Consider the following 24,254-nt stretch of genomic DNA (forward strand, 5'->3'; position numbering starts at 1 on the left):
TGTGACGAGCGATGCGGAATGGATTTATTTTGAGAACCCCAAGCCTAGAAACTATCGATATCACTGAGCTTCGGAAAGAAAACGATATTGGCCATTCGGTGGGATCGAGAAGATGTCTTCAATTACGAGCTCCTCAAACCAGGGGAAACTATAAAAACTAATCGCTATCGAAAAAAAGGAAAATCTTGACATTAACATTCCTTTTTGTGAAATTTAGTTTTATCATTTCAACAAACTTCGCAGCCGATTTATAATATCGTACAGAATAATTGCATGGCTAGTTCTACGGATCCTATTGACACTATCCTATGGAATCCTTCCAGGTCGGGGCTCGAACATACGACAACTGGCTCATAAGACCCAATAAGACCAGCGCCCCATAAATTCAACCGCCAACACGCTACCGACAGCAAATAATGAAATTGAATTTAGCATTGTTCGAAATACGACCAGAATGCACCACAAGACATGAGAAAGTCTATTACTTTGGACAAAGCATCCTGAACCTATTATTTACAATCAACGTGTATATCTATCTATTGACGTCCACGAGTACGTAGTCTGATTTATCTTAGTTCAATATGAGTCACACATGATTTAAGCTTTCTCTGGTAAATAAAAAGATAACACATATCATAGAAATATTAAAATCATTTCAAGCGATTCCATAAAGTTCAAATTTATTAGGCAACTCAGTGTAAATTGATAATTCACTTGTTAGGGTCTTACAACCACCCAGACTTGGGCTGCCGTTTTATAGTTTTCACATCGGCAATTTTACTGATCGGTCGCAGGCATGGCGGTGATGAGGCTGTTCGTGCGACGTTTGTAGACAGATCGGTACTTCCGGTAGCGATGAGTTGCTCGGTACTAGAAGTAACATCTAGCTGCGGCTGCTGGGACATCAATTCGAGCTTGACGGTCGCTGCTGCTGGTGGGGAAGGAGACTTTTTCACCGGTGCCAGGGGTGGGGATGGAGATTTTTTCTTCCTAGGTGATTTAACTACCTGTGGCGGCGGAGGAGGAGACTGAGGTTTACTAACAGCTCTTGGAGGAACGGGAGTTGGTGGTGATGGTCTTGTGATAGCTTCCATTGTTTTGTGTGGCGGAAGAGGAGTAGCCGGAGTTGTCGATAGAATCGGAATTATCATTGTTGTCCCCGATTGATCCTCCTTCGATGGAGGAGGTGGTATCATTCCCTGGCCAAACTGGGTCTTATTGGCCAGAGGACGTGAAACTGCTATATCTCTTTCCGGTGATTGTGGTGCTTTCCGCTTTATCACTTTTGGCAAAGATCCCACCGCCGACACTAGTGGTACGGGATCATCACCATTGACATTTACTTCAGATAGTTTAATTCCAGAAGATTGACTCGTATCGGAAAGTGAATTGATTACAACCGATTGAGCTTCGGTGTGTCCAGAACTTGTAACATGAATTATCGGTGGAGGTGATTGGATCGGAGGTGAATGGATCTTGGTAGGAGGAGGGGACATGATTGTTGGAGGCGGATATATCTCGAGACTTGATTTTGATTTCTCTGATAATACTTGGGATTTGCTATCTAAACAAGTAACTGAAGTTTTAGTATTATGATTGCTAACTGATGGCGATTTCGCTCTGCCTTCACATTTTAAAGATTTCATCATCATCGGAGACGAAGCTTTGCTTAGAGCAACTTGCAGCTGAGCGGTCAAAAGCTCTAGAGGAGTTGTGGAACGTACGTTCTGAGTTGGTGCATGCAATGTATTCCTTGGAGATATACGACTCGTTTCCTCAGTTAGCTGATTGATCAGTTGCAACAAAGTGTTGGTAGTCTCATCATGATAAACTTCCATCGTTGGAGACGTGCTTCCGGAGTGATACATTGGACTACGTTGTACCAGACGTTGCGCTTCGTGCATTGCTTTTTGCAGATGTTGCTGCTGGCGGAAGCTGTCGCGTGTTTTACACTTTCCGATCTGCGAGTTGGGCTCGATGCCCATTCCCGTCATGACTTGGCCCCACTTAGCCGAGGTTGTTTGGCTAGCAACCTTCCGGGCAACACGACGGAATCGAGCCAGTGGACTGATATCTTCTTCCTCCTCTTTCTCTTCCGGCTCTTCCGGTATATCACTTTGGATGTCGATTGGTGCCACGTGGAAGTCCTTCATCAAACGACGTTCCCAAACCTTCATGCGCTTGGCGAGGACGGCTGAAAGGGTGATGAAGCGGACGTTATTTTTTTTCAGCACGATAGAGCTCATGAAATGGAAACACTAGCTTACGAACCTCATTTTGCACAGGACTGTTTGTGGTAAAATTAGTGAAAAAAACTAGCCATACAATAGAGTGTCATGAGGATTTTCAATGACTGTAAAATTTTGCAACCCATTAGGAATGAACACGAACCCTTCTCCTTTCGATCAGCTGCCGATACATCCATCCCGTTTTTCTCGAATATTTCCAACAACTCATACCGTAAAGCGGAAATATCTCCCTTGACCTCATTGATGTCGTCTTCGGTAACCGGATCTTCCTCCATTTTCCGATGTTTAGCCGAAACATATCGCCAAACCAATGCTCGCATTACAGAGCTGTACCTTTCGGCCCGTTCCTTGTCTTCCTTTCGGCGCTGTTGAAAAATATAATAAACAAAGTTACCAAGTATTTGTTAAACTAAACTATTAACCAAATTACAATTTTCGATTCCCGCTTGATGTTTCGTTTTTTACTTCTACCACACAACCGCTTCAGATGTTTCATCGTGGGAAAAATGTTGAAAGGAGGTGGAAGCGTTGAGCTTTCCTCAAAATAGCTCATCCACAGCCGAGTACGAGCAAATTTCCACTCCGTGTCGGAATGCTCGTCGATCATGGCATACGAGTTGGACATCATGGCGATAAGGAGATTCAGCAGAACAATCACATTGATCACACTGTAAGATCCAAACATCAGCAGCCCCCAGAAACGGGTGTAAGATTTGATTCCGGTCAGCTCGAAACTTTCCAGCCCAACCATTCCGAAACTGGCCCAAAACAAGGATTGTGACGACTCAAACAAACTGAACCGAAATAAAATATGTTTGTTATTTGAACAGATAGCGGTTTCATGAAAAATTTTACTTTCCGAAACGTCTCCATTTCATACAAGCATCACCTTGACCGTCCCAATCCGGTAAACCACCCGCCAAGCTATAGCACTTGGACTTCTCCAAATCAGCAAAGTACCACAACAACTGATTGAGACCTAAGAAAGGATAATTTATCGTTTTTGTTCACAATTTTAAATTCTACTCTGGCGGACTTACCGCAAGCAAACGCGAATAGGACCAAAGAATAGATGAAGAAAAACTTGACAATATCGATAACCATTCGACCGAGTGAGATCTGCAGGGGTCCAAGATGAGGGTTAATCGAAAACAGATGGACCAGTTTCAACGCGGAAAATACGTTCGCCGCCGCAAACAAACCTTCTGCGATCAACTGGGGATCAAAATCGTCCCAATCCTCACGGGATATATAAGCCGTACTTGGATCTTTCGCGATCTCCGAGGTTTGCTGAATGTAGGCAATCGTCCTTAAAAGTGCGACACAGCAGTATAGGAAATTTCTGGAAAAATCAATAAAATTCCACATATTTCGAAGATAGCTTTGCATTCCTTCCAGGAATATCTCCTGAGTTTCCTCCCAAATGAATCCGAGCACGTAGATCATGACGAGACATTCCAAATACGTCGGTCCATTTCCTCGTTGACGGGCCATCTCCTCATGCAACGTCTGTTTCATGTTTTCCGTTCCAAACATTTCCACCAGATGTACCTCGGCTCTTTGGGACACCAATATGAGCAAGAAGAGGAAAAACAAGTAGGATGAAGCGTGTATCAAAAATTTCATGAACGGCTTCCGCATAAATTTAGAAGTATGACAGTTTGGTGCGATCATGTACATCAGACAGTACACAGGAAATAGTAGAGCTACTTTGGAAATGGTGTAAATTTTCTGTAAAGCTGACTTTCGTCGAAATCCTGGTACACCTTCATACCACATGGCTGCCAGCAGCTGCTGGATATTCGGGTGGGCTACAAACTTCTTCTGTTTGTAGTTGATAGCCAGCTCTAGTCGTGCTAGCTTCATATGATCACCGTCCATGTAAGGAGGAGACTCTGGATCGTAGTTCAGAATTATGGCTAGTTCCTGAGAGCTTCGTGACTGATCCAGTAAATCTACGGCAAATTTTTGACACTGCCGACGAAGTTCGAGATATTCGGTTTTACACTCCTGCTCTGCGAACGCCAGATTACGAAGCTCCCACGACAGTTGAAATGCTGTTAGCAAAGGATCTTGCGAGCTGAGTGCGATCAGTGAGGGGCTGGCTAAGGCTCGGTACTCGTTCACACGAGCTAGTGAGTGTCGCAGCGAGTCCTCCGTGGATCGTTTGATACAATCATCACAACCGCATCTGAGAAAATGTTCACCCTTCTTTAGCAATGATTATCACGGATACCTCGAATACTAACCTCACATCATGGGGCATAGGAAGAGTAGCTCCTCGATCCAGAAGTATTTTTAGAATTTCATAATTATTCTTATGGGCAGCCAGCATTAGAGGGGTAACATCCGGCATGAACATGGCGGTACTGATGTCGACTTTTTGCCAACTCTGGATTCATACATATTTTGCATTATCAAACTTTAGCAACATTCATAAATATACTTACATATAATTCACCCTCCTTCCGGATCAGTTCCTCGTGCTCTAGCAGCAACTCAACCGCTTCCACAAATTCCGCATTGATGGCAAGCAAAAGAGCGTCCTTCGTTTCCACTTGCATGATCACCAACAGCTCCACCATCTCCAGGTTTTCGCCGTCGATGGCAAGTGTTAGTGCGCCACGGCCCAGTGAATCGACGCAGTTCACGTTGATGTGCTGCTTCCGGTGGGCCCGTTGCAGGACTCTACATTGGAATAAAAGTAACGAATGTTAAAAATAGCCCAAGCGAAAAACGGCTGCAAAAATTCAATATAAGTGAAATTACAGATTTCCCGATCAGTATCAGGTATTAACAAGTTTGTAACAGAAAGCAATATTTGTAACAATGAGTTTTGTCTCATCAGTAAATAAAATATAAAAAATCCACTTAGTGGTGTAATGATGCCTTTCTCATATTACTTATACTATTGAAAATATCACTAGAAAAATCATTCAAGTATTTTTAAACTTAAATAAAATTAGAAGCTTTCTTTGGGCAAAACTAACATAACCTTTTCAATATGTAGACAGTTATGTCAAATCAATACGATTTTTTTCTTTATTTAACATCGAATCCGGATGAAATTCAACAGCAACCTATGAGACTATAGTACCACTCATATGAGCCTAAGTTTGTGAAAATCGATCCGCGAAAAATTGTGACATGGCTCAGCGCGACGAACTGTGTTTAACGGTATAGGACACTTAACCCTCCGAGCCAATTTTTACAATTCTAACGGATGAAAACCATCAGTTTCGCGATTTTTAGGCCAAAAATTAAATGAACTTATATGTTTGGCATATTTCAAATCATCATTCGAACAACATTTTGTATTTTTTTCGTGAGAAAATATTGAGAAATAAGTCGTTGTAGAAGTAGTTTTTTCGAGAACGCATTTTAGAAATCATGATGATGCGCAGAATTATCAGAAGTCAAAAAATCAATGCAACATAGTTGTAGTAGGTGTTTTCCCATCGTTTTCATTTATTTTTTTTGTCTTCTCAAATAGAAAGGTTATATAATCATTGTTTTTTGCACTCAAATTTCTTGGAGATGGCTGAAACGATTTTCATGAATTGATTCAAATGAAAGGTCTTGTAGTCTCACCATAGAGAACAAACATCCAAGTAGAGATTTCAATTTGTGTAAGAAATTTAAGGGATGTCTTAAAGAACAATCACCAAGTAGCAATTCTCCCGTAGAGGCGCTTCGAGCAGCCCAGTAATCCCTTATGGGATCTTGCGTTCAAGCTTTCATACAACGGTGATTCATGCGTGCAAAGTCGTGCGCAATTGTGATTTTCAACGGATTTTTACTTGTATGCTTTACACAGCTTAAAAAAAAACTTTGTACTAGCTTGGATGTCTGTTTTCTATGTTCCTGAGTTTTATTTGAATTCGACTTCCGGTTGTGGAATTATATAAAACAGTTATACGAAGGAAAATTCAGAACAGTTATACGAAGTTGTAATGCAAAACACGAAAATATAATTTAAAACTGTTGACTGCCAAACGAATAAGCTTCGGCTATCAGTCCCCAGTTCCGGTCCCGGAAACACTGAGAATATGGTTCTTCACCTCTAAAATCGAACTTACTTCTCGCAGTGATGGCTTATGATTTCATATGGAATTCCTGAATTTCATCCCGGTCGGACTTCCGTTTCCGAGATTACAGGGTTATGAGTGTCAAAAATTTCAAACCTTTATATAAAGCGCATTGTTATGTATATGCACTGGCACGAAAGAAGTAAACACGATACCGGCTCTACGAATGAAGCACACAGCGTGCGATTTCATACGCGTGGTAAAGAAAACGAAAGCCGACACTGGTTGATGCGTAGCAGGTGTTCGGATGCGTTACAATAGATTGAACGATTTATTATTTGTTTTATATAAAAAACCTGTTTTAATCCACCTAGTGGTGTAATGATGCCTTTCTCATGTATAATATTGTGGTATTCTATTCAAAGGTTTTCTCTTCGATTTTTGAAAGAAACCAAGAGATTGTTTGTGCATAACATACAGAATAAAACAGTGCTTTGATTGCGTAAGTCATCCTTAAGAAAACGAACCCGAAACCGGAACCCGAGAACCGGTATAATCAAATTCGGTTCGTACGGCCACCAACTAACATGACACACAAACTCTACTAGTACGCACTCTAAATTACGTTTTAAATGTTTGTTGTATCCGAAAATATTTTATGTGACGGTGTACAATATTGAACACACTTTACCCTATAACTCCGGAACCGGAAGTCGAATCCGGATGAAATTCAGGAACTCCGTATGAGACCGGAAGACCTTTCATTTGAATCTAAGTTTATGGAAATCGGTCAAACCATCGCTCAGAAAAATGAGTGAGATCCATTTTGGTATATATGACCACTATTTCCGGTACTTCCGGAACCGGATACTGGGAACCAGGATAACCGGAATAGGTTTGTTTAGTTGCCTACTGATGATGACTATCGATTTGTGTAGTTTTGAGACCAGTTTATAACATTGTTTACGTTTTTGTTTCGCCGGTTTAAGTGACTGTGTACAATATTAAACTCGCTTTACCCTATAATTCCGGAACCGGAAGTCGGATCCGGATGAAATTCTGGAATTCCGTATGGGACCACGAGACCTTTCATTTGAATCTAAGTTTGTCTAAATCGGTTCAGCCATCTCCGAGAAAATCTTTTGAGATTATTTGACACATACACACACACACACACACACACATACACACACACACACATAGACCCGAAGAAGACAAAGAATGTTCAAGGTAGTGAGGAGTCGAGCGACGAGAGAACCAAGGGCGATTGGAACGTCGCCATAAATCGCAAGGAGAAGAAGAAAAATCAGTCCAAAAAGGAGGAAACGAAAGGGAATAATCGGATCGAAAAGGGAAGAATACCGGTTCGTGATAAAAGGAGATCCAAAGAGAGCTGGCAAGAACGCCATCTACCCCATCCGGAGAGACACATGGGAGACGCCCTGCTGGTCAAGGCAAACGACCAACAGTCGTACGCAGCAATCCTCAAGAAAGTCCGAGAAGATCCGGAGTTGAAGGAACTGGGTGAGAACGTGGTGAGAACCAGGCGCACTCAGCAAGGAGATATGCTGTTTGAACTGAAGTAGGATCCAGCGATTAAAAGTTCAGCCTACCGAGAGCAGTTCGCCAAGTCATTGGGCGACCTCGTCGGGGATGGCGGGAACGTGGAGGCTTTGTGCCAGGAAGCAACGATCGAATGCCGATACCTGGACGAGATCACAACAGTAGAGGAGCTTGGTAGTGTACTGAAGACGCAATGCGAATTGGGAGAAGAGGTTCTAACGATCCGGCAGATGAAGGGGTACCAAGGCACACAAACAGCGATGATTCGACTATCGTTGCCTGCGGCCAGCAAATTGCTGAAGATAGGCAAGGTACGAGTTGGCTGTTCGGTGTGCCCGCTGAGAGTCGCCGCCCGAGTAGTAAGGAGTGACAGGAAACGGGTTTTGCGATGCTTCAAGTGCATGGGCTTCGGACACATGTCGGCCATCTGCAAAGGCCCAGACAGATCTGAACAATGCAGAAAATGCGGAGAGAAGGGACACATTGCGAAGGACTGCTCGCAGGCGCCAAAGTGCATACCCTGCACTACGGAAGAAGGAAACGCCCACTCGACGGGTGGATACAAGTGCCCTGCATATAAGAAGGCGATCGCAGGTCAACAGTAATGGAGATAATTCAGATAAACCTGAATCATTGCGACACCGCACAGCAACTGTTGAGGCAGTCAACAACAGAAGCAAAGTGCGACGTTGCGATTATTGCAGAGCCGTATCGAGTTCCTTTCGGTAACAACATCTGCTATACATGTGACTGGAAGATTTCCTATTCAGGAGGTGGTTGCAAGCACGTACGAAGGTTTCGTCATCGCCAAAATCAACGGCATCTTCGTATGCAGCTGCTATGCACCCCCAAGGTGGACAGCGGAGAAATTCGATCGAATGCTGGAGGAGTTAACCGACAATCTGGTTGGACGCAGACCAGTACTGATTGGCGGAGACTTCAATGCGTGGGCCGTGGAGTGGGGTAGCAGGCTAACCAACGCTAGAGGTTACAGTCTGCTGGAAGCGCTAGCGAAGTTGGAGGTACAACTGTGCAACGCTGGCACCGTTAGCACATTCAGGAAAGACGGGCGGGAGTCGATCGACGACATTATCTTCCTCAGCCCATCGCTGGCGCGCAGCATGAACTGGAGAGTAAGCGAAGAGTACACCCATAGTGATCACCAGGCGGTCTGCTACAGCGTTGGCCAAATGAACCCCACGGCCATACAGGGAAGCAGAACATGCGAGCGAAAGTGGAAGACGAAGGCCTTCGACAAGGACCTCTTCGTCGAAGCACTCCGTGCGAACAGCGACACTCCAGACATGGATGCGGTAGAGCTGACAAGAGTGATTACAAGGGCATGCGACACTACAATGTTACGAAAACGGGAACCAAGGTACAGATGACGTCCTGCAATTGGTGGAATGAGACACTCGGCACCCTCCGTGCTGCCTGCCTAAGAGCCAGAAGACGCTACCAGAGGGCAAGAATCCTCCCGGATAGAGAGGAGCGGAAGTTGGCGTTCCAGGAGGCCAGAGCCGCATTTAAAAAGGAGATAATCGTGAGCAAGTCGAACTGCCACAAGGAGCTATGCAGAGAAGCCGACGCAAACCCCTGGGGTAACGCGTACCGAGTCGTGATGGCGAAGATCAAAGGTCCAGCGACGCCAGCCGAAATGTGCCCAGATAAGCTGAAGATAATCGTAGAGGGTCTCTTTCCGAAGCACGACCCAACGACGTGGCCACCAACACCGTATGGTGAGGAAGACGAAAGTAGTGCGGAAGCTCGGCAGGTCTCCAATGCCGATTTAGAAGCAGTGGCGAAAAAACTGAAAGTGAACAAAGCTCCGGGTCCGGACGGGATCCCCAACGTGGTGTTGAAATCGGCGGTCCTGGCCTACCCCGATATGTTCAGGTCGGCGATGCAGAAATGTTTGGAAGAAGGCCACTTCCCAGACATTTGGAAGGTACAGAAACTGGTTTTACTGCCAAAGCCAGGAAAACCGCCGGGGGATCCAGCATCGTATAGACCGATATGCCTGCTGGACACACTTGGGAAGCTGCTGGAGAAGGTCATCCTTAACAGGGTGGAGCCGTTTACAGAAGGAGATAATGGACTGTCACGGTTGCAGTTCGGATTTCGGAAGGAAAAGTCAACGGTGGATGCTATCCGGACGGTCCTAGAGAGGGCCGAGAAGGCGTCCAAACAGAAGAGGAGAGGAAACCGGTACTGCGCCGTAATCACAATTGACGTCAAGAACGCGTTCAATAGCGCCAGCTATCGCCGTAGCGCTGCATAGAATGCGGGTTCCAGACTACCTGTGTCGGATTCTGAAAAGCTACTTCCAGAACAGAGTCTTGGTGTACGACACTGAAGCTGGACAGAGGAGGATGAATGTGTCGGCGGGAGTTCCACAAGGCTCCATCCTCGGACCAACGCTGTGGAACGCTATGTACAACGGAGTGCTTACGCTGCAGCTACCCACAGGCGCCGTGCTTATCAGTAACAGGCGAGACGCCGGAGGAGGTAGAAATGTTGGCGGTAGAATCGATCGGCATCATCGAAAACTGGATGAATGGAGTCAAGCTGAAGATAGCCCACCACAAAACGGAGGTGCTATTGGTGAGCAACTGCAAGGCAGTGCAGCGAGTGGAAATCTCCGTCGGAGAACACGCAATAGCATCGAAGCGACAACTGAAGCATCTGGGTGTGATGATCGACGATCGGCTAAACTTTAACAGCCACGTCGACTACGCCTGCGAAAAGGCGGCGAAGGCGATCAACGCACTGTCAAGGATTATGACAAACACCGGTGGTCCAAGAAGCAGCAAGAGGCGGCTGCTGGCGAGTGTGTCATCTTCGATACTGCGGTACGGAGTTCCAGCCTGGGGTGCGGCGCTAAAAACCAAGCGAAATCGGGCGAAGCTAAACAGTGCGTTCCGGCTCATGGCCATGCGAGTAGCGAGCGCATATAGAACGATATCGTCGGGGGCAGTTTGTGTGATTGCAGGGATGATCCCAATCTGCAACACATTGGAGGAGGATATCGAGTGCTACGTGCGGAGGACGACCAGGCAAGTGAGAACGTTAGTGCGAACGGCCTCAATGGCAAAGTGGCAACAGGGATTCCACGGAGAAAGGGAAATGGACCCATCGGTTCATCCCTAATGTGTCGACCTGGGTGAATCGGAAGCATGGAGAAGTGAACTTCCACCTAACCCAGTTTTTGTCTGGTCATGGCTGCTTCAGGCAGTACCTACATCGGTTTGGCCATGCCTTCGAAGATCGATGCCGGCATTAAATGTAGGAAACGTTGTCGACGAGATGTGCCGCACTGAGGAGACGTGGAACGCGATCAGCAGGGCAGTTACAAACATGCTGACGGAGTTACAGAGAAAGTGGAGGAGCGACCAGCAAGCTGGGATCGCTTGAAGAGTTTGAGCAATACGATAAGTGCATGAGCACGAATTAGAAGCGACCAAAAGTGCATGAGCACAGCAATAGAAGAGTGCAGGAGCACATTGCCCCCCCCTGAAGCAGTCGCATCAGTGGTACCAGGGGGATCGAGGCATATAGGTGTAGCAGAGTTTTTACAATCGGTTTTCTGTGCTGAGGGAGGTTGGGAGGAAAAACACACACACACACACACACACACACACACAGACAGACATTGCTCAGCTCATCCAGCATTCAATAGTAGTGATCATGTTTTGAGACGTATCGATTAGTAGATATTCAGAAACATGACGAACTGTAAATCTTGAGACGAAAATGTGTCCTAAATTGAAAAGTGATTTTATTTTAAATGAAAAAACGATCACCGAAGAATTTAAAACCATTTCTTTCAATGGAAAAGTGTGACAATAGCTTTTATAATTATTTTAAAACATTTCACAGTTTGGTTCAGGTAGGTTGTAAAATATTATTCATGTTCAAAGTAATGAGGTGAAGGTATGAGATAGAAATAGGTGCTCAGATGAAATAGGGAGCCGTTATCCCAGTACATTAAAAAAAGTCACATCATTTTACTGTCACTAGCAGCAGTGGTGAGCAAAATCTTGGCATTACATTCCTTTTGTGGAATTTGGCCTTTCTGTTTCAACAGACTTCGCAGCCGATTCATATAGCGTACAGAATCATTGCATGGCTAGTACTATGAATCCTACTGACGCTAAGAATCCTTCCAGATCGGGGCTCGAACATACGACTATTGGCTTGTGAGACCAGCGTCCTATGCATTGAACCACCAACTCGGCACCAGTGGTGCTAGATATATTAACTAATAAGCCATTCCTGCTTTTTTCGATTTTCCTCTTTTTATTAAAAATACCAAAACATAAACAATTAAATTTATCAAAATATCAATTTGAAAAATTGATTCAGGCACTTAATTTTGTAACTGTTTTTTTTAGTATTTCATAAGTAAAACTTTTTTGAATATAAAAATATGACATCTCAAGAGGTTACAAGAATAACAACTCACCTTTTAACGGTTGCCATGTCACCACGCTCCACTGCTAGTAAATACTTCTTCTCCTCCATCGTTAGTGGAACCGGAAGATTAATTGTATTGATGTTCATGTTCAAAATTGAGTTCGGTGACACCGGTGACTCAATTTGGACACCAACCTGCCGTTGAATTATACAATTTATTATTATTTAGTATTATTTGTTATTTGTGAATTGTTTTTCATTAGTTAACTCACCCCGTCTGGATCCTTCTTGGCGTTGGCCATTTTAAAATGAACAGCAGACGTCTCGGCTGAACCTTTGCACGCTTTTGTATTTTTCTATGTTAATAGAATGACCATATCATGTAGAATGAGTACAAGCCGTGATTATTTCCGAAAAGATGTCTTGAAATGTCAATTTTATCACTTGGAGAAACTGAAATGAAAAACAACTGTGAGAACTTCAACCGACATGTATTATTCGAAAGAATTTTAGAAAAATGTTTCTTTTCCAACTACTAGATTTGAAAATGTTCTAGGGAAAAATATAAAAGCATGTAGCGTTTAAACCGAAGAAAGCAAATGTGAATTTGAGCAGCGTTTTGGCCTTTGAAATTTTTTTCCTGGAATTATGATATGATATGATATTTAGCTTGAAAACGTTGAAAGTTATAAAACATCCAAAGTCATCTTCTTGAAGAAAGGAACTTTAAAAAAATCTAAGTTCACCCTTCGATGAATTGATTATTTGAACGTTGAAATAAATATAATTCTTCAAGGGACAAAACGACCGATGTTATGAAATTCAGGAAATCGTTCGCATCCTTCTATATGCACTCATTTAAACTGTTCCAAGAAGGTCTGTACAGTCAAGTAGGTAATCCTCACACACTACAATACACTTAGTGACATTTTTTGAAAGAAAATGCGACATAGCTGCAGTATTTCTAGTTCAACCTTTTCTTGCGGTTAGAGAATACTAAGCTATTTCAAACTCGATATTAAATCACCGTTATGAGTACTAAGTCAATTCGTATTGGAGCTACACATCTAACAGTAAAACTTATACTTTTTGTTTCTATCTCTATAGCAGATCTATAGATGAAGACTTAGATGATTCTTTATTTGTTTGATCAGTTTTTACCCCCACCGGGTTCGTACATAAAAAAATAGGAAAAGTTTTAGGAAAAGTAAGAAAAATTCATAAAGTTGTTTTGTATGGACAATGGAATTTTCCGTTGAAAAAGTTGTCTATGCTTGCTAGGTCATCGATAGGTGTTTGGCGCATAACGAGTTGCATAAGTTTTTGGCCGTCGAAGAAAGTAATACCACAAACGAATTTCCAGACATGACAGTCACGATCTTTTTTTGGCGCACATCGATGGTCCTCCGTGAAACTGGCACCAATGGTGATAAATTGGTTGCACTGCTGAGTTCCCATCATACATTCATAATGCAAATGTCAAACCGTGAGAACCCTTTCGATTCGGTAGCTCATTTGTATATATTGAGATTTTATGGCACACAATTAATCTCGCGCTCCACCAAGCGGTGAGTGCGGTCATTTCAGAAGGTACCGGGAACGAACCACATTTTTTAAAAATATTTATAAGCACTTACATGTCTTTATTATTTATCTTTGGTAATACTATATCGTTGAAAAAATCGTTTGGCGCGCTACGAGTTGTTTTGTGTGGAGATTTCACATGCATCCTTGATCTTCGTTATTCGTCATTTCGAGTCTCGTGCTTAATTGGGTATCAACATTATTGCTTGCCAAATGATTTATGTCGTTCATATCATATAACTTGACAAAAATCAATATTTTTAAAAGACCTCAGAAATATTTTACATACCTTATATATGATTATATGGGGGATAGATGTAGCAAGTGTAATTAAAAGGGGGTTGTAGTGTTTGTAATGGCATAGCTCCGAAACTACTGAACGGATTGCTATCAAATTTGGCACAGATACTTCTTGCCCTTCGGAGATGATCATTAGAGAATTTTCAGAGGGGAGTGTAACAGATCGGCTGAAAAGTTCGTATCGTTTCTATGAGAGGGCGCCACTAGAATTAAATCCATACCATTTTCAGTTAGTACCAACCTTCAAAAGATACGTGTATAAATTTGACAGCTGTCTGATTATTAGTTTGTGAGATATTGCATTTTGAGTGAAGCTACTTTTGTTATTGTGAAAAAAATGGAAAAAAAAGGAATTTCGTGTGTTGATGAAACACTACTTTTTGATGAAAAAACTACAAGGATCAGCCCCCTGGGGTTGTTCGAGCCGTTGATGTGGAACAAGGCAACCAAAATTTCCAATGATTGACATTTTCAATTAAACGTCACACTTTTTAATCCGCAAATGCACAAGAGTCTGCTTAGATTGATCTTTATTAGGAATCAACACCGAACACGCGAACCCAGAATATAGACTCTATTTATCGTGATTTGTATTTGTTTCGTAGCCGACGAAATTACATCCATAGCCCAAATGTATGCAATTAAATGTTTGTACATGCTTGCGATACGGATATCGATATTTAAGCTTCTCTTCACCAAGCTTGTGTTCATGTTTTGTATGCAAGCAGTTATTTTTATAGCGTTTCTCTACCATTACTACCATTCTGCGATTTCGGTTGAAGCGATAAAATATTTCTCATTATCAATCGAGTTCATCTTATATAAATTAGAAATTAGTCTTATGCACTCAAAATTTACCCTGGGGTAGTTGTCAATTTCTCAGGCGAAACGACATAACATGTGATTTCATCTAATCTTGCATGACACAAGATCAGAGCATACTAGTTAAAGCTTCGAATCGTTTATGGCACTTTTTGTCTTGCTGTGTAGCAACAACCTACCTCTAGAAAGCTACGCATAAGACTGAAACGTTAGCTATAATTTCGCTTCTATTTGTAGATTCGCGTGCTTCCAACAGCTTTGCTTTTGCTTCGATTGACCAATCAGAGCGCTGCTTTCCCTTTGATATATCGCTTACTCCTTCAAAACCGTCGACTATGGCAGGGAAATCCGGTATGCCGGAGATTTTATGCAGCCAAAATAGGACACTGCTAGCTATTAATCAACATTTCAATGATATAAAATTAAAAATACATGGCTATGAACATTCAAATCAATACGTTGAAATATTTCCAATCAAATGGTGACATAATATTAATAATTGATACAAAATTGACTGAGCTGTAATTGTTCAAAACCTGACCACATTTCTACGTGTATTTTTCTTGAGTTTCTAGTTTGCACCACTATATAGAAAACAAAAATGTGTTCCACATTAAGAGGTGCCGCCGATACTACAAAAATGGCTTGATGAGTGTTATCCAGACTCTGCACCGGGCGAAGCAACAATTCGTAAGTGGTTTGCAAAATTTCATACTGGTCATATGAGCACCGAAGACGATGAACGCAGTGGACTTCCAAAAGAGGCTGTTACCGATGAAAACGTGCAAAAAAATCCACAAAATGTTTTCCAATGACCGTAAAGTGAAGTTGATCGAGATAGCTGACACCCTAAAGATATCAAAGGAACGTGTTGAACATATTATTCACGAATATTTGGATATGAGAAAGCTTTGTGCGTGAGCTCACAATCGATCAAAAACAACAACGAATTGATGATCCTGAGCAGTGTTTGGAGCTGTTATATCGAAATAAAACCGATTTTTTTCGTCGATATATAACAATGGACGAAACATGGCTCCATCACTTCACTTCGAAGTCCAATCGACAGTCAGCTGAGTGGACTGTACGCGATGGACCCAAAGCGTGGAAAGACTCAACAATCGGCCGGTAAGGTTATGGCGTCTGTATTTTGGGATTCGCATGGTATAATTTTCATCGACTACGTTGAAAAGGGAAAAACCATCAACAGTGACTATTATATAGCGTTATTAGAGCGTTTGAAGGACGAAATTTCAAAAAAACGGCCTCATTTGAAGAAGAAAAAAGTTTTGTTTCATCAAGACAATCCACCGTGTCACAAGTCGATGAAAACCATGCTGAAATTGAACGAATTGGGCTTCGAATTGCTCCCTCATCCACCGTATTCTCCAGATTTGGCCCCCAGTGACTTTTTCCTGTTCTCAGACCTCAAGAGAATGCTCGCTGGTAAAAAATTTAGAAGCAATGAAGAGGTAATCGCTGAAACTGAGGCCTATTTTGAGGCAAAGGAAAAATCGTACTACAAAAATGGTATCGAAAAGTTGGAAGATCGTTATAATCGCTGTGTCGCCTCTGATGGCAATTATGTTGAATAATAAAAACGAATTTTGGCAAAAAAATGTGTAAGGATAAATTTTTAAATATTACCATTTAATTCTGTTATAAGTATATCACGTCACTATACAAATTCACTATGTATCTCACGACACTATAAATCTTGTATAATAAACGTCACATCACATATGCACATTTCGAATACAATTTATATTCATCTTCAGTGTGATAGTTTTGTTTAGTTATTGAAAGAATGCTGTAATGTTGTTCCTTTTATATGGAACGGAAGTAGGTAGATTCCTACAACAGGTATAAACACCTCGAAAAAATTATCTAATTTGTTTAGGGTAGGGAGAGATTAAGTGTTTTCTATGTTTGTCTGTCCCCTGTGTGTAGGTAGTAACTTAAAGAGCCAGGAATACCTATTTCCTTGGTCTCTGTTTAGTAAAGAAGTGGAATTGTGTTTGAAAATTTCCAGACTTTCTGCCGAATCTAATTTCCATGGGTTGGAAATTTGTCTTAAAATTTTTATGTCATTTGTAGTGAAATCATGGTTTTCGGAAAAGGCATGCTCAGCTACTTTCGACTTGAAATGGTGTGATAAACCCCGTTCCAGATCCTTGGATGCTTTCCCTATTTCCGCTATGTGTTCCTTGAAACGGATATCTAATGATCTCTTTGTTTGTCCAATGTATAATTTATCACAATGAGAACATGAAATTTTGTATACCCCCGATTTTTTCAATTTGTCAGTAGGATCTTTAGTAGATCCTAGTAAAGTTTTCAACTGGTTGCTAGTACTACTGAACACTAAATCCAAGCCAAAGGGTTTTAATTTTGATTTAAGTGGATATGCCATGTTAGAGTTGAAGTCTACCGATATTCTTTTCAAGGTTTCTGATAGGGGGGTCAAAGTTGTGAGTGATAATTTTTTCAATGATCTTAATTTCTTATCGAGGATTGTTTGGATTGAGCGCTCCGGATATCCATTGAGCTTTCCAATTTCGAAGATAAAATTTTTCTCTTTCACTACCGCATCATCTCTGAGGGGTAATGTTAGCATTCTGTGAAACATATGGTGAAATGCAGCCATTTTATGTTGGTGAGAATGGTTAGAAATATTAGGTATTACTCGCTCTGTATTGGTTGGCTTCCTATATATTTCGAAAGATAAAGTTTTCGCCTCCCGTATAATGAGAACATCTAAGAAAGGTAAACTGTTGTTTGTCTCCCTCTCGCAGGTGAATTTTATGTTCCTAAGTAAATTGTTTATTGTATCCAAAAAATTTTCCAAATCGTTACGCTTGATGATGCAAAATATATCATCAACGTATCTCCACCAGCGATTTGGTAGTAATCCTCGTTTATTTAAAAGTTCTTCGAGGTTTGCCATAAATAATTCGCATAAAAATGGGGAGAGCGGATTACCCATTGGGGCCCCTTGTAATTGTTTATAATATTCCCCTCTGAATTTGAAATAATTTACATCCATGCAAAGCCGGGTTAGAGTAAGGTAAGACCTTACTTTGCATTTCCATAAACTACTACTTTTTTGTTTAACTAACCAATCTTCCAACAGATTGATTGAGTCCTTCACCGGGACACTTGGGAATAAGGAGGCTACTTCGAAGGATACCATTATTTCGTCATCTTCGATTTCACCTGAGTTCAGAAGTTGAGTAGCGAATTCCTGTGTATTGGGAATGGATCTACTAAAAAACTTTTTCGGCATATTTTTGAATTCTTCCACTAGCCATTTGGAGATTTTTTGGGTAGGGGCTCCTACTGAAGAGATGATTTCCCTTATTTCATTCCCAGGTTTATGGACTTTAGGTAATCCTTTGATTTTTGGTAATGAAGGGTTAGGGACTTTGAGGCGGCTGAGATTGATATCGAAGTTAGGGTTACATTCTATGAGAGTTTTATCTATTTTTTTGATAATTTCTGGAAGGGGGTCGGACCTTTGTTTCCTATATGGTCCGTCATTAATTTTTTGGATGATTATGCTGTCATAATCATCCTTATCTATAATAACAACTTTATTTCCCTTGTCAGCTTTAACATAAAAAACTGGCTTTTCCCGCAATTGTTTAACTAGCTCTCTTTCATTTTTAGTTTGTTCATTTCTTAAGGGAATATTTTTAATGACTTCAGCTACAATAGTCCTGGCGTCATTTATTTTCGAAAAAGGAAGGTTACAGCTATCTAGACCTGTTTCAACGTCTATAATAACCTGTTCGAGATTAACTTTGGAAGAAATGGCATAATTTAACCCCAAGTTGAGAAGATTTGTTTGTTCGTGTGTGAAATTTTGTGATGAACGATTAACTAGGAAGTTTTCTGAAAACTGTACCGAAGGTTTTGGAGGATGGACCATACGGTTTTGGGAAAGTAAATTTTCAAATTTTTTGTTGAGTAGAGTTCGTTTGCGTTCTGATTCACAGTGCTCAGCGAACTTTACTTTGGCTAGAAAAATTTCGAAAAATTTATTATACAAGATTTATAGTGTCGTGAGATACATAGTGAATTTGTATAGTGACGTGATATACTTATAACAGAATTAAATGGTAATATTTAAAAATTTATCCTTGTAAAATCATTCTGTTCAAACACTCAAACGAAAAGTTAATGAAAAAAATGTGTGTTTCTATTAAACGATACGAACTTTTCAGCCGAACTGTTAGCAAGTGTCCTTAACATGAGGGGCGAAGGTCAATGACGAAATTTATATAATTTGAAGAGATTCGACATTAAGACTAGAAGAAGGGTTTTTGGAAATAAATGCTCATCTCCCATTTTGTGTAAAACAAGAGAGTGGCAAGAATTTCAAGGTCGTAGTAGATAGTATTGCTGTTGTTAATTCGAATGCAACGCAATTTTCTTTAAATAATTTCAAAGGATCTGGTTCCATTTTGCCGGGGAATTCATGACACTGGTCATATGCAATCTGAACTTGAACGGAGTATTGTTCAATCGAGTGTTCGTCAAAGTTGTGTTTCATTGCAATCAGAGTATCAATAGAGGACAATTTGTAGAATTTTTTTCGGCCTTGCCATCACGAAACATTTCCGAGCAACGCCGGGTAAATCAGCTAGTTATAAAAATAAAATTTGCAAATAAGAGGCAAGAGGCTACTCTACCCTTTAATTACTCTGGAGATGCGGAGTAACTCGGGGAAATATTGTGCTGAACACGTACACTGTGTAGTGTTTGTGATGTTTTCACAAGAAATATCCACTGAACACATCGGCCCTTGTCTTCCATTCATCGGGTAGATTATTCAAGATTGATTCAGTCCCACCGACACTTGATCTCATCTTAAAACCTATAAACCCGAAAGAATAAGAATGGATATTTTCGTTTGACTTCTACTTTAACAAAAACGATTTATTTCTTTATCAGAGTCTAATTCGTAGTCTGACGAATGAATTATTTTACTTTCCCCTTTGATAAATTCTTGCATTCGATAATATCGTAACATTTTCAAAAATGAATTAAGAAAATATAACTCCTCAATAGAATGTTGTATCAACATTTCCTCTTTTGTACCACACCTTCAGGGTAAAAAAGTGAGAAGGAGCTCCAGGACATTGACATAATAATAAAGCAAATTCACTAGACTAGCTAAACGTGACAAAACACGACGATATAATATAACTACACGAAAATTTTCCGTTTCTTTTTATCCTATTATACCATCTTCAGTACATTGATTATTACTAATACTACGGTCAGTCACGTACCCAGAGGGGGGGCCCAAGGGGCCCGGGCCCCTCCCGAAATCAAAAACAGATATAGAATTATTTAGAAGGTCTCAGACAATAATGTAATTCAATAACAGTTCCAGTGGAGGAGTTTAAAGTGTACGTTAAAAACACTCGTAAAAGGCACACCGAGAATTAGCAACAGAAGCAATCTTCAGTAACATTATTTTTTTTATATTTGGGCCCCTCCCGAAACGAAATCCTGGGTACGGGCCTGACTACGGTACTCTATTGGTTTGTGTGGAGTGTGTTAAAAAACATTGTCACTTTAATTGATCGGCGGATTGAAACGAACGAAGTCGAAACTACTTTTGTTTGTATGCTTTCTGTATTCGGTTGGGTTTATAAAAGATTATAACAAAGTAGGTCTTGACAAATTATTTACGGCTTTCACATTTTCAACCTACTCGCGTACAAAAGGCTCCGATATTCCACGTACGGAGAGGCACCACTCGACAGCCGATAATCTATTGTAGAATGATTGTTCTGAGAATTAATCCCTGTTGAGTAATTAGTCTAATGGTTTCTCAAACCAGCGATTTATTGATTTGTGCCTTGCGTCGTATATGTTATGGCTGTTATTTTGAATGAAAACCAACTTGAATGATCCAACGCAAATATTTTTATTCAATTGTTAACTTTAAGTTAAAATTTGACAGTCGAGCAGTTATTTTGTCATTGTCAAAAATAACTTTGCTAGAAAGCATGGTTAGTTTTGACAGTTCAATAGTTATTTTCCGACACAGCAAAATCTTTAAACTTTTTGTAAAAATTTCTTCTTTTTAATTTTTTTTATACCTTCAGTCAACGAAAATACTCTAATAAAAAATTACAATACATTTCAAAACGAAATAAGTTTATCTAGAAGTTCTTCTTAAGTTCCCTGTATTGCAATTGCAATGATTATACCGTTTGATATTTATGTTATTTTCAGTACAAAATACACCCAAATAATTTTTCATTCGTCAGATTTTGAAATGAGCCGCAGTTTTAGTACAATTTAACTACTAGATGAAGCATAAACTGTACTATCAAATATTCAATAAAAATAAAAAAAAATATTTCATGAGGCATCTCATTGAACAAAGCATTATATATTTACACTTTGCATAGTCGATATAGTTTACTTGCATATGCTTTTTTTTTGTAACTTTTCTACCTGAAAAAAGCACTGTAAATTCGTCGGGGTTCTATGTCATGACAATATTGCGGGTCGTTACGCTGGAGCTCTTTTTACACCGCACATAGTTAGTAATCAGTCATGCCCAGGATCTTGCAGAATAACTCTAACAGCTGGTGAATTTTTGGACATAAACATGAAAAAATTTCCATTAACTTTCGTTCGCGAGCTTCCATATTTTCACCAAGCATAAGAATAAAAGGCCTTGAGATAAAAACTCTACCGAGTGACATGAGATCAACTCTATGTTTCCACTGTTTCCGTGAAATCCCAAAAAGGTTTTGAAATATAACGATGTTTGACAGATACTTTTTAAGATTTTATGCCGATTCATGCTGAAACACTTGAAAACAAGAGGGTTTAAAAAATTCAATTTTGATCTGCATACGTTCTAATGGAAAATTAGATTCCACCATTCAAAAGCTATAATAATAAGCGCTCATTGACTGAAACATTGTTGTTTACGGTAATTAGATCCATACTTATATATACACTTCAAACAATGGTGGAAAAAATAGGTAAAACTAGTACGCAGATACGTCTCTAGCATCAGGTACTAGTGGGCAATTGATGTATGATTTTTCCCAAATAAAAATGTTGCCGGACGAGAGATGCATCCGAAGTGGTAAACCTAAATTTTAACCGATACCGATTTTTAATACTGTTTTAGAAAATTCAGTGGATCTTTACAAAAAGTTTAGCCTTAAATTGCTACTTTCTGTTTTGAATCAATTGATTTCTATAGATATTTAATCAACTTTTAGGAGCATTAATCGTTTATTAGTACAGTATCAAGTAGTTCGAAAAAAAAACTAATAAATAAATTTCGTCGTTATAACTAAGCAATTCCACATAAGGGCAAACAAGTCATAAGATTCGGATAGAATCTTTTACACGTCTTCAGTATGGCAAACCATTTGTTTTGCATCGATGAATAGACCAATTTGACTCAATAACTTGGTTTTTCACACGGAGAACCCGCAGATCACAAAATTACAATATTGCAATTGGGGGGACGGGTATAGCATGATGGGTAAGTTGATGTCTTTCACGCAGGACACCTGGGTTCGATTCCCAACCCCGCACATAGGGTCAGAATGTTTTCCTGACCCGAAGAGGTAATTGACCTCAAGGTTAAAACCTCTATAATCAAAACAAAACAAAAAAAAATATTGCAATTGTTGTTTCATGCCCTGGTTGTTTCAACTGAAATGTTAATGATTCAACTACCATATCTGTTGATTTTGTCATAACCAATCAGGTAAATGAAATAGCTGTATTCAAATGCTGTCGCTTGGCGGAGAACCAAGACAGCAAAACGCAGATCAAAAATCCTCTTCATTTTACCAGAAACGTTTCATATCGAACATTTATGTCAGCTACCGCTTAAAAATTACTGTTAAATATTTGTTTGTTGATATTTTTCCGGTTAATTTTCTGATTCATGAAAAAACATTGAGCTTTCCACCACTGTATATTTCTTATGGTTCCTAATTGACTTCCTTAAACTGCTTTCGGGACATAGTTTTTCAAATTAACAGTATCTTAGTTACAGTTATTGCATGGAAAAACATTTAATCGTTTTTGAAATCTGTCTTAAGTTGAACTGGTTTTTGCATCCGTGCAAACAAATCCAAATTGATTTGTTTGTTATTAATATCCGGAATTACTCAACCACGAACACAAAACGGATCTATCAGTAAAACTTTGCTTCGTTGCACTGATGAGGATGGTATATTTATAACACTTTAAGACACTAAAGATTCAGTTTTTCCAACTTATTTTTAAATTTTACTCTATTCCAAGAACAGTTAACTATAATTTTATCATTTTTCTTCTTTATCCAAGACAACACCTAAAATGCTTGAAACTTAAGAAAGGAGTTGTATGACACGCTTTAAAATATAGACTTTTTTTCCTCAAATAATGGTAGTTATAACTATCATTAGCTGTTTCAAGAATTCTCAAATGATTACTGCAACAATAATCCACTCACTATTCACTATGTTTTAAAAACGTTGTCAATTTTCATGGATGTACAAGGAAAGATTCTCACATAGAGTATAGCATTAAATCCTCACTGTTGCAATGTACTACATTTAGGCTTCCTAGAACTTAGAAGTTCCGAAATTCGTAGAGCAACGCACTGATTTTCAAGTAAAAAAACACCACCACCGATTGCGACCGACAGAAGTCATCAAAAATGGTTTTCATTGCAGCACAGGTTTTTATGGACTGCTTGAGGGAGTCTTTTTAATCCAATTTGTTCGGGTACACATTGTTCGATATTCACACTGAGTGTCGTGGTTCAAAATGTTTCACATTCGAATTGTTCTCTAGCTATGACCAAGTAGAATGAATTTTGAAACAACGAAGGCTCTGTTTAAACCTACTATCCCTAGCAATACATTGTACACAGCTGATCTACAAACGTTTGCCCTTCTCGTACAGAAAGGACATACAATCCCCTCAGAAAGCTGGGTTGTATCTTTGTGTTCAGGGGTGAAATTCTTTAAAGAATCCCATAGTGAATCAAATATCTATGGGGAAGGTATTATGGCTCCATTAGGTGGTTTAAATAAGGTTTATTTTAAAGTTCCTTCGCTCAAACACGTGAAATATACAATGCATAATTGCTGTCTGTTCCCACGATATTCTAGTCGCAAGTTCAACCGATTCTTATAGAGAATTGCCATGAGGAAGATAAATTGGAGCCTATTAACACTTTGACTATTTTAAAGTTCCCATTCGGTCGGAACACGTTTTTACTAGCCACTACTTTCCTGTCAAATGC

The 24,254-nt window shown here is 40.1% G+C and overlaps 1 protein-coding gene across 2 annotated transcripts; it reads right to left on the reverse strand.

The window, feature by feature from the left end:
- Positions 1 to 633: 633 nt before the first annotated feature.
- Positions 634 to 23,675, reverse strand: LOC131434048 (transient-receptor-potential-like protein). 2 transcript variants are annotated; one of them, XM_058600681.1, is made up of 10 exons: positions 23,517 to 23,675; positions 12,529 to 12,709; positions 12,306 to 12,451; positions 4,700 to 4,937; positions 4,499 to 4,641; positions 3,290 to 4,440; positions 3,105 to 3,228; positions 2,680 to 3,043; positions 2,392 to 2,614; positions 634 to 2,194 (listed from the first exon to the last, which is right to left on the reverse strand). In XM_058600681.1, exons 2-10 carry the CDS (start codon positions 12,556 to 12,558, stop codon positions 726 to 728), a joined length of 3,888 nt encoding a protein of 1,295 aa, XP_058456664.1. In that variant the 5' UTR covers positions 12,559 to 12,709; positions 23,517 to 23,675; the 3' UTR covers positions 634 to 725. The 2 variants fall into 2 exon arrangements, with proteins under 2 accessions (XP_058456664.1, XP_058456665.1); XM_058600682.1 differs by having other exon boundaries at positions 23,457 to 23,668.
- Positions 23,676 to 24,254: the final 579 nt, after the last annotated feature.

Source organism: Malaya genurostris, chromosome 3, assembly GCF_030247185.1.
Source record: "Malaya genurostris strain Urasoe2022 chromosome 3, Malgen_1.1, whole genome shotgun sequence".
Classification (NCBI taxonomy): Eukaryota; Metazoa; Arthropoda; class Insecta; order Diptera; family Culicidae; genus Malaya; species Malaya genurostris.

Bases quoted from the DNA above. Each gene is read 5' to 3' on its own strand.
- LOC131434048 (XM_058600681.1), bottom strand. From the start codon at position 12,558: ATGGCCAACGCCAAGAAGGATCCAGACGGG. The intron at 12,452-12,528 runs GTGAGTTAACTA...ATTCAACGGCAG, and splicing joins CCAAGAAGGATCCAGACGGG to GTTGGTGTCCAAATTGAGTC. The intron at 4,938-12,305 runs GTGAGTTGTTAT...ATTCCAATGTAG, and splicing joins GACATGGCAACCGTTAAAAG to AGTCCTGCAACGGGCCCACC.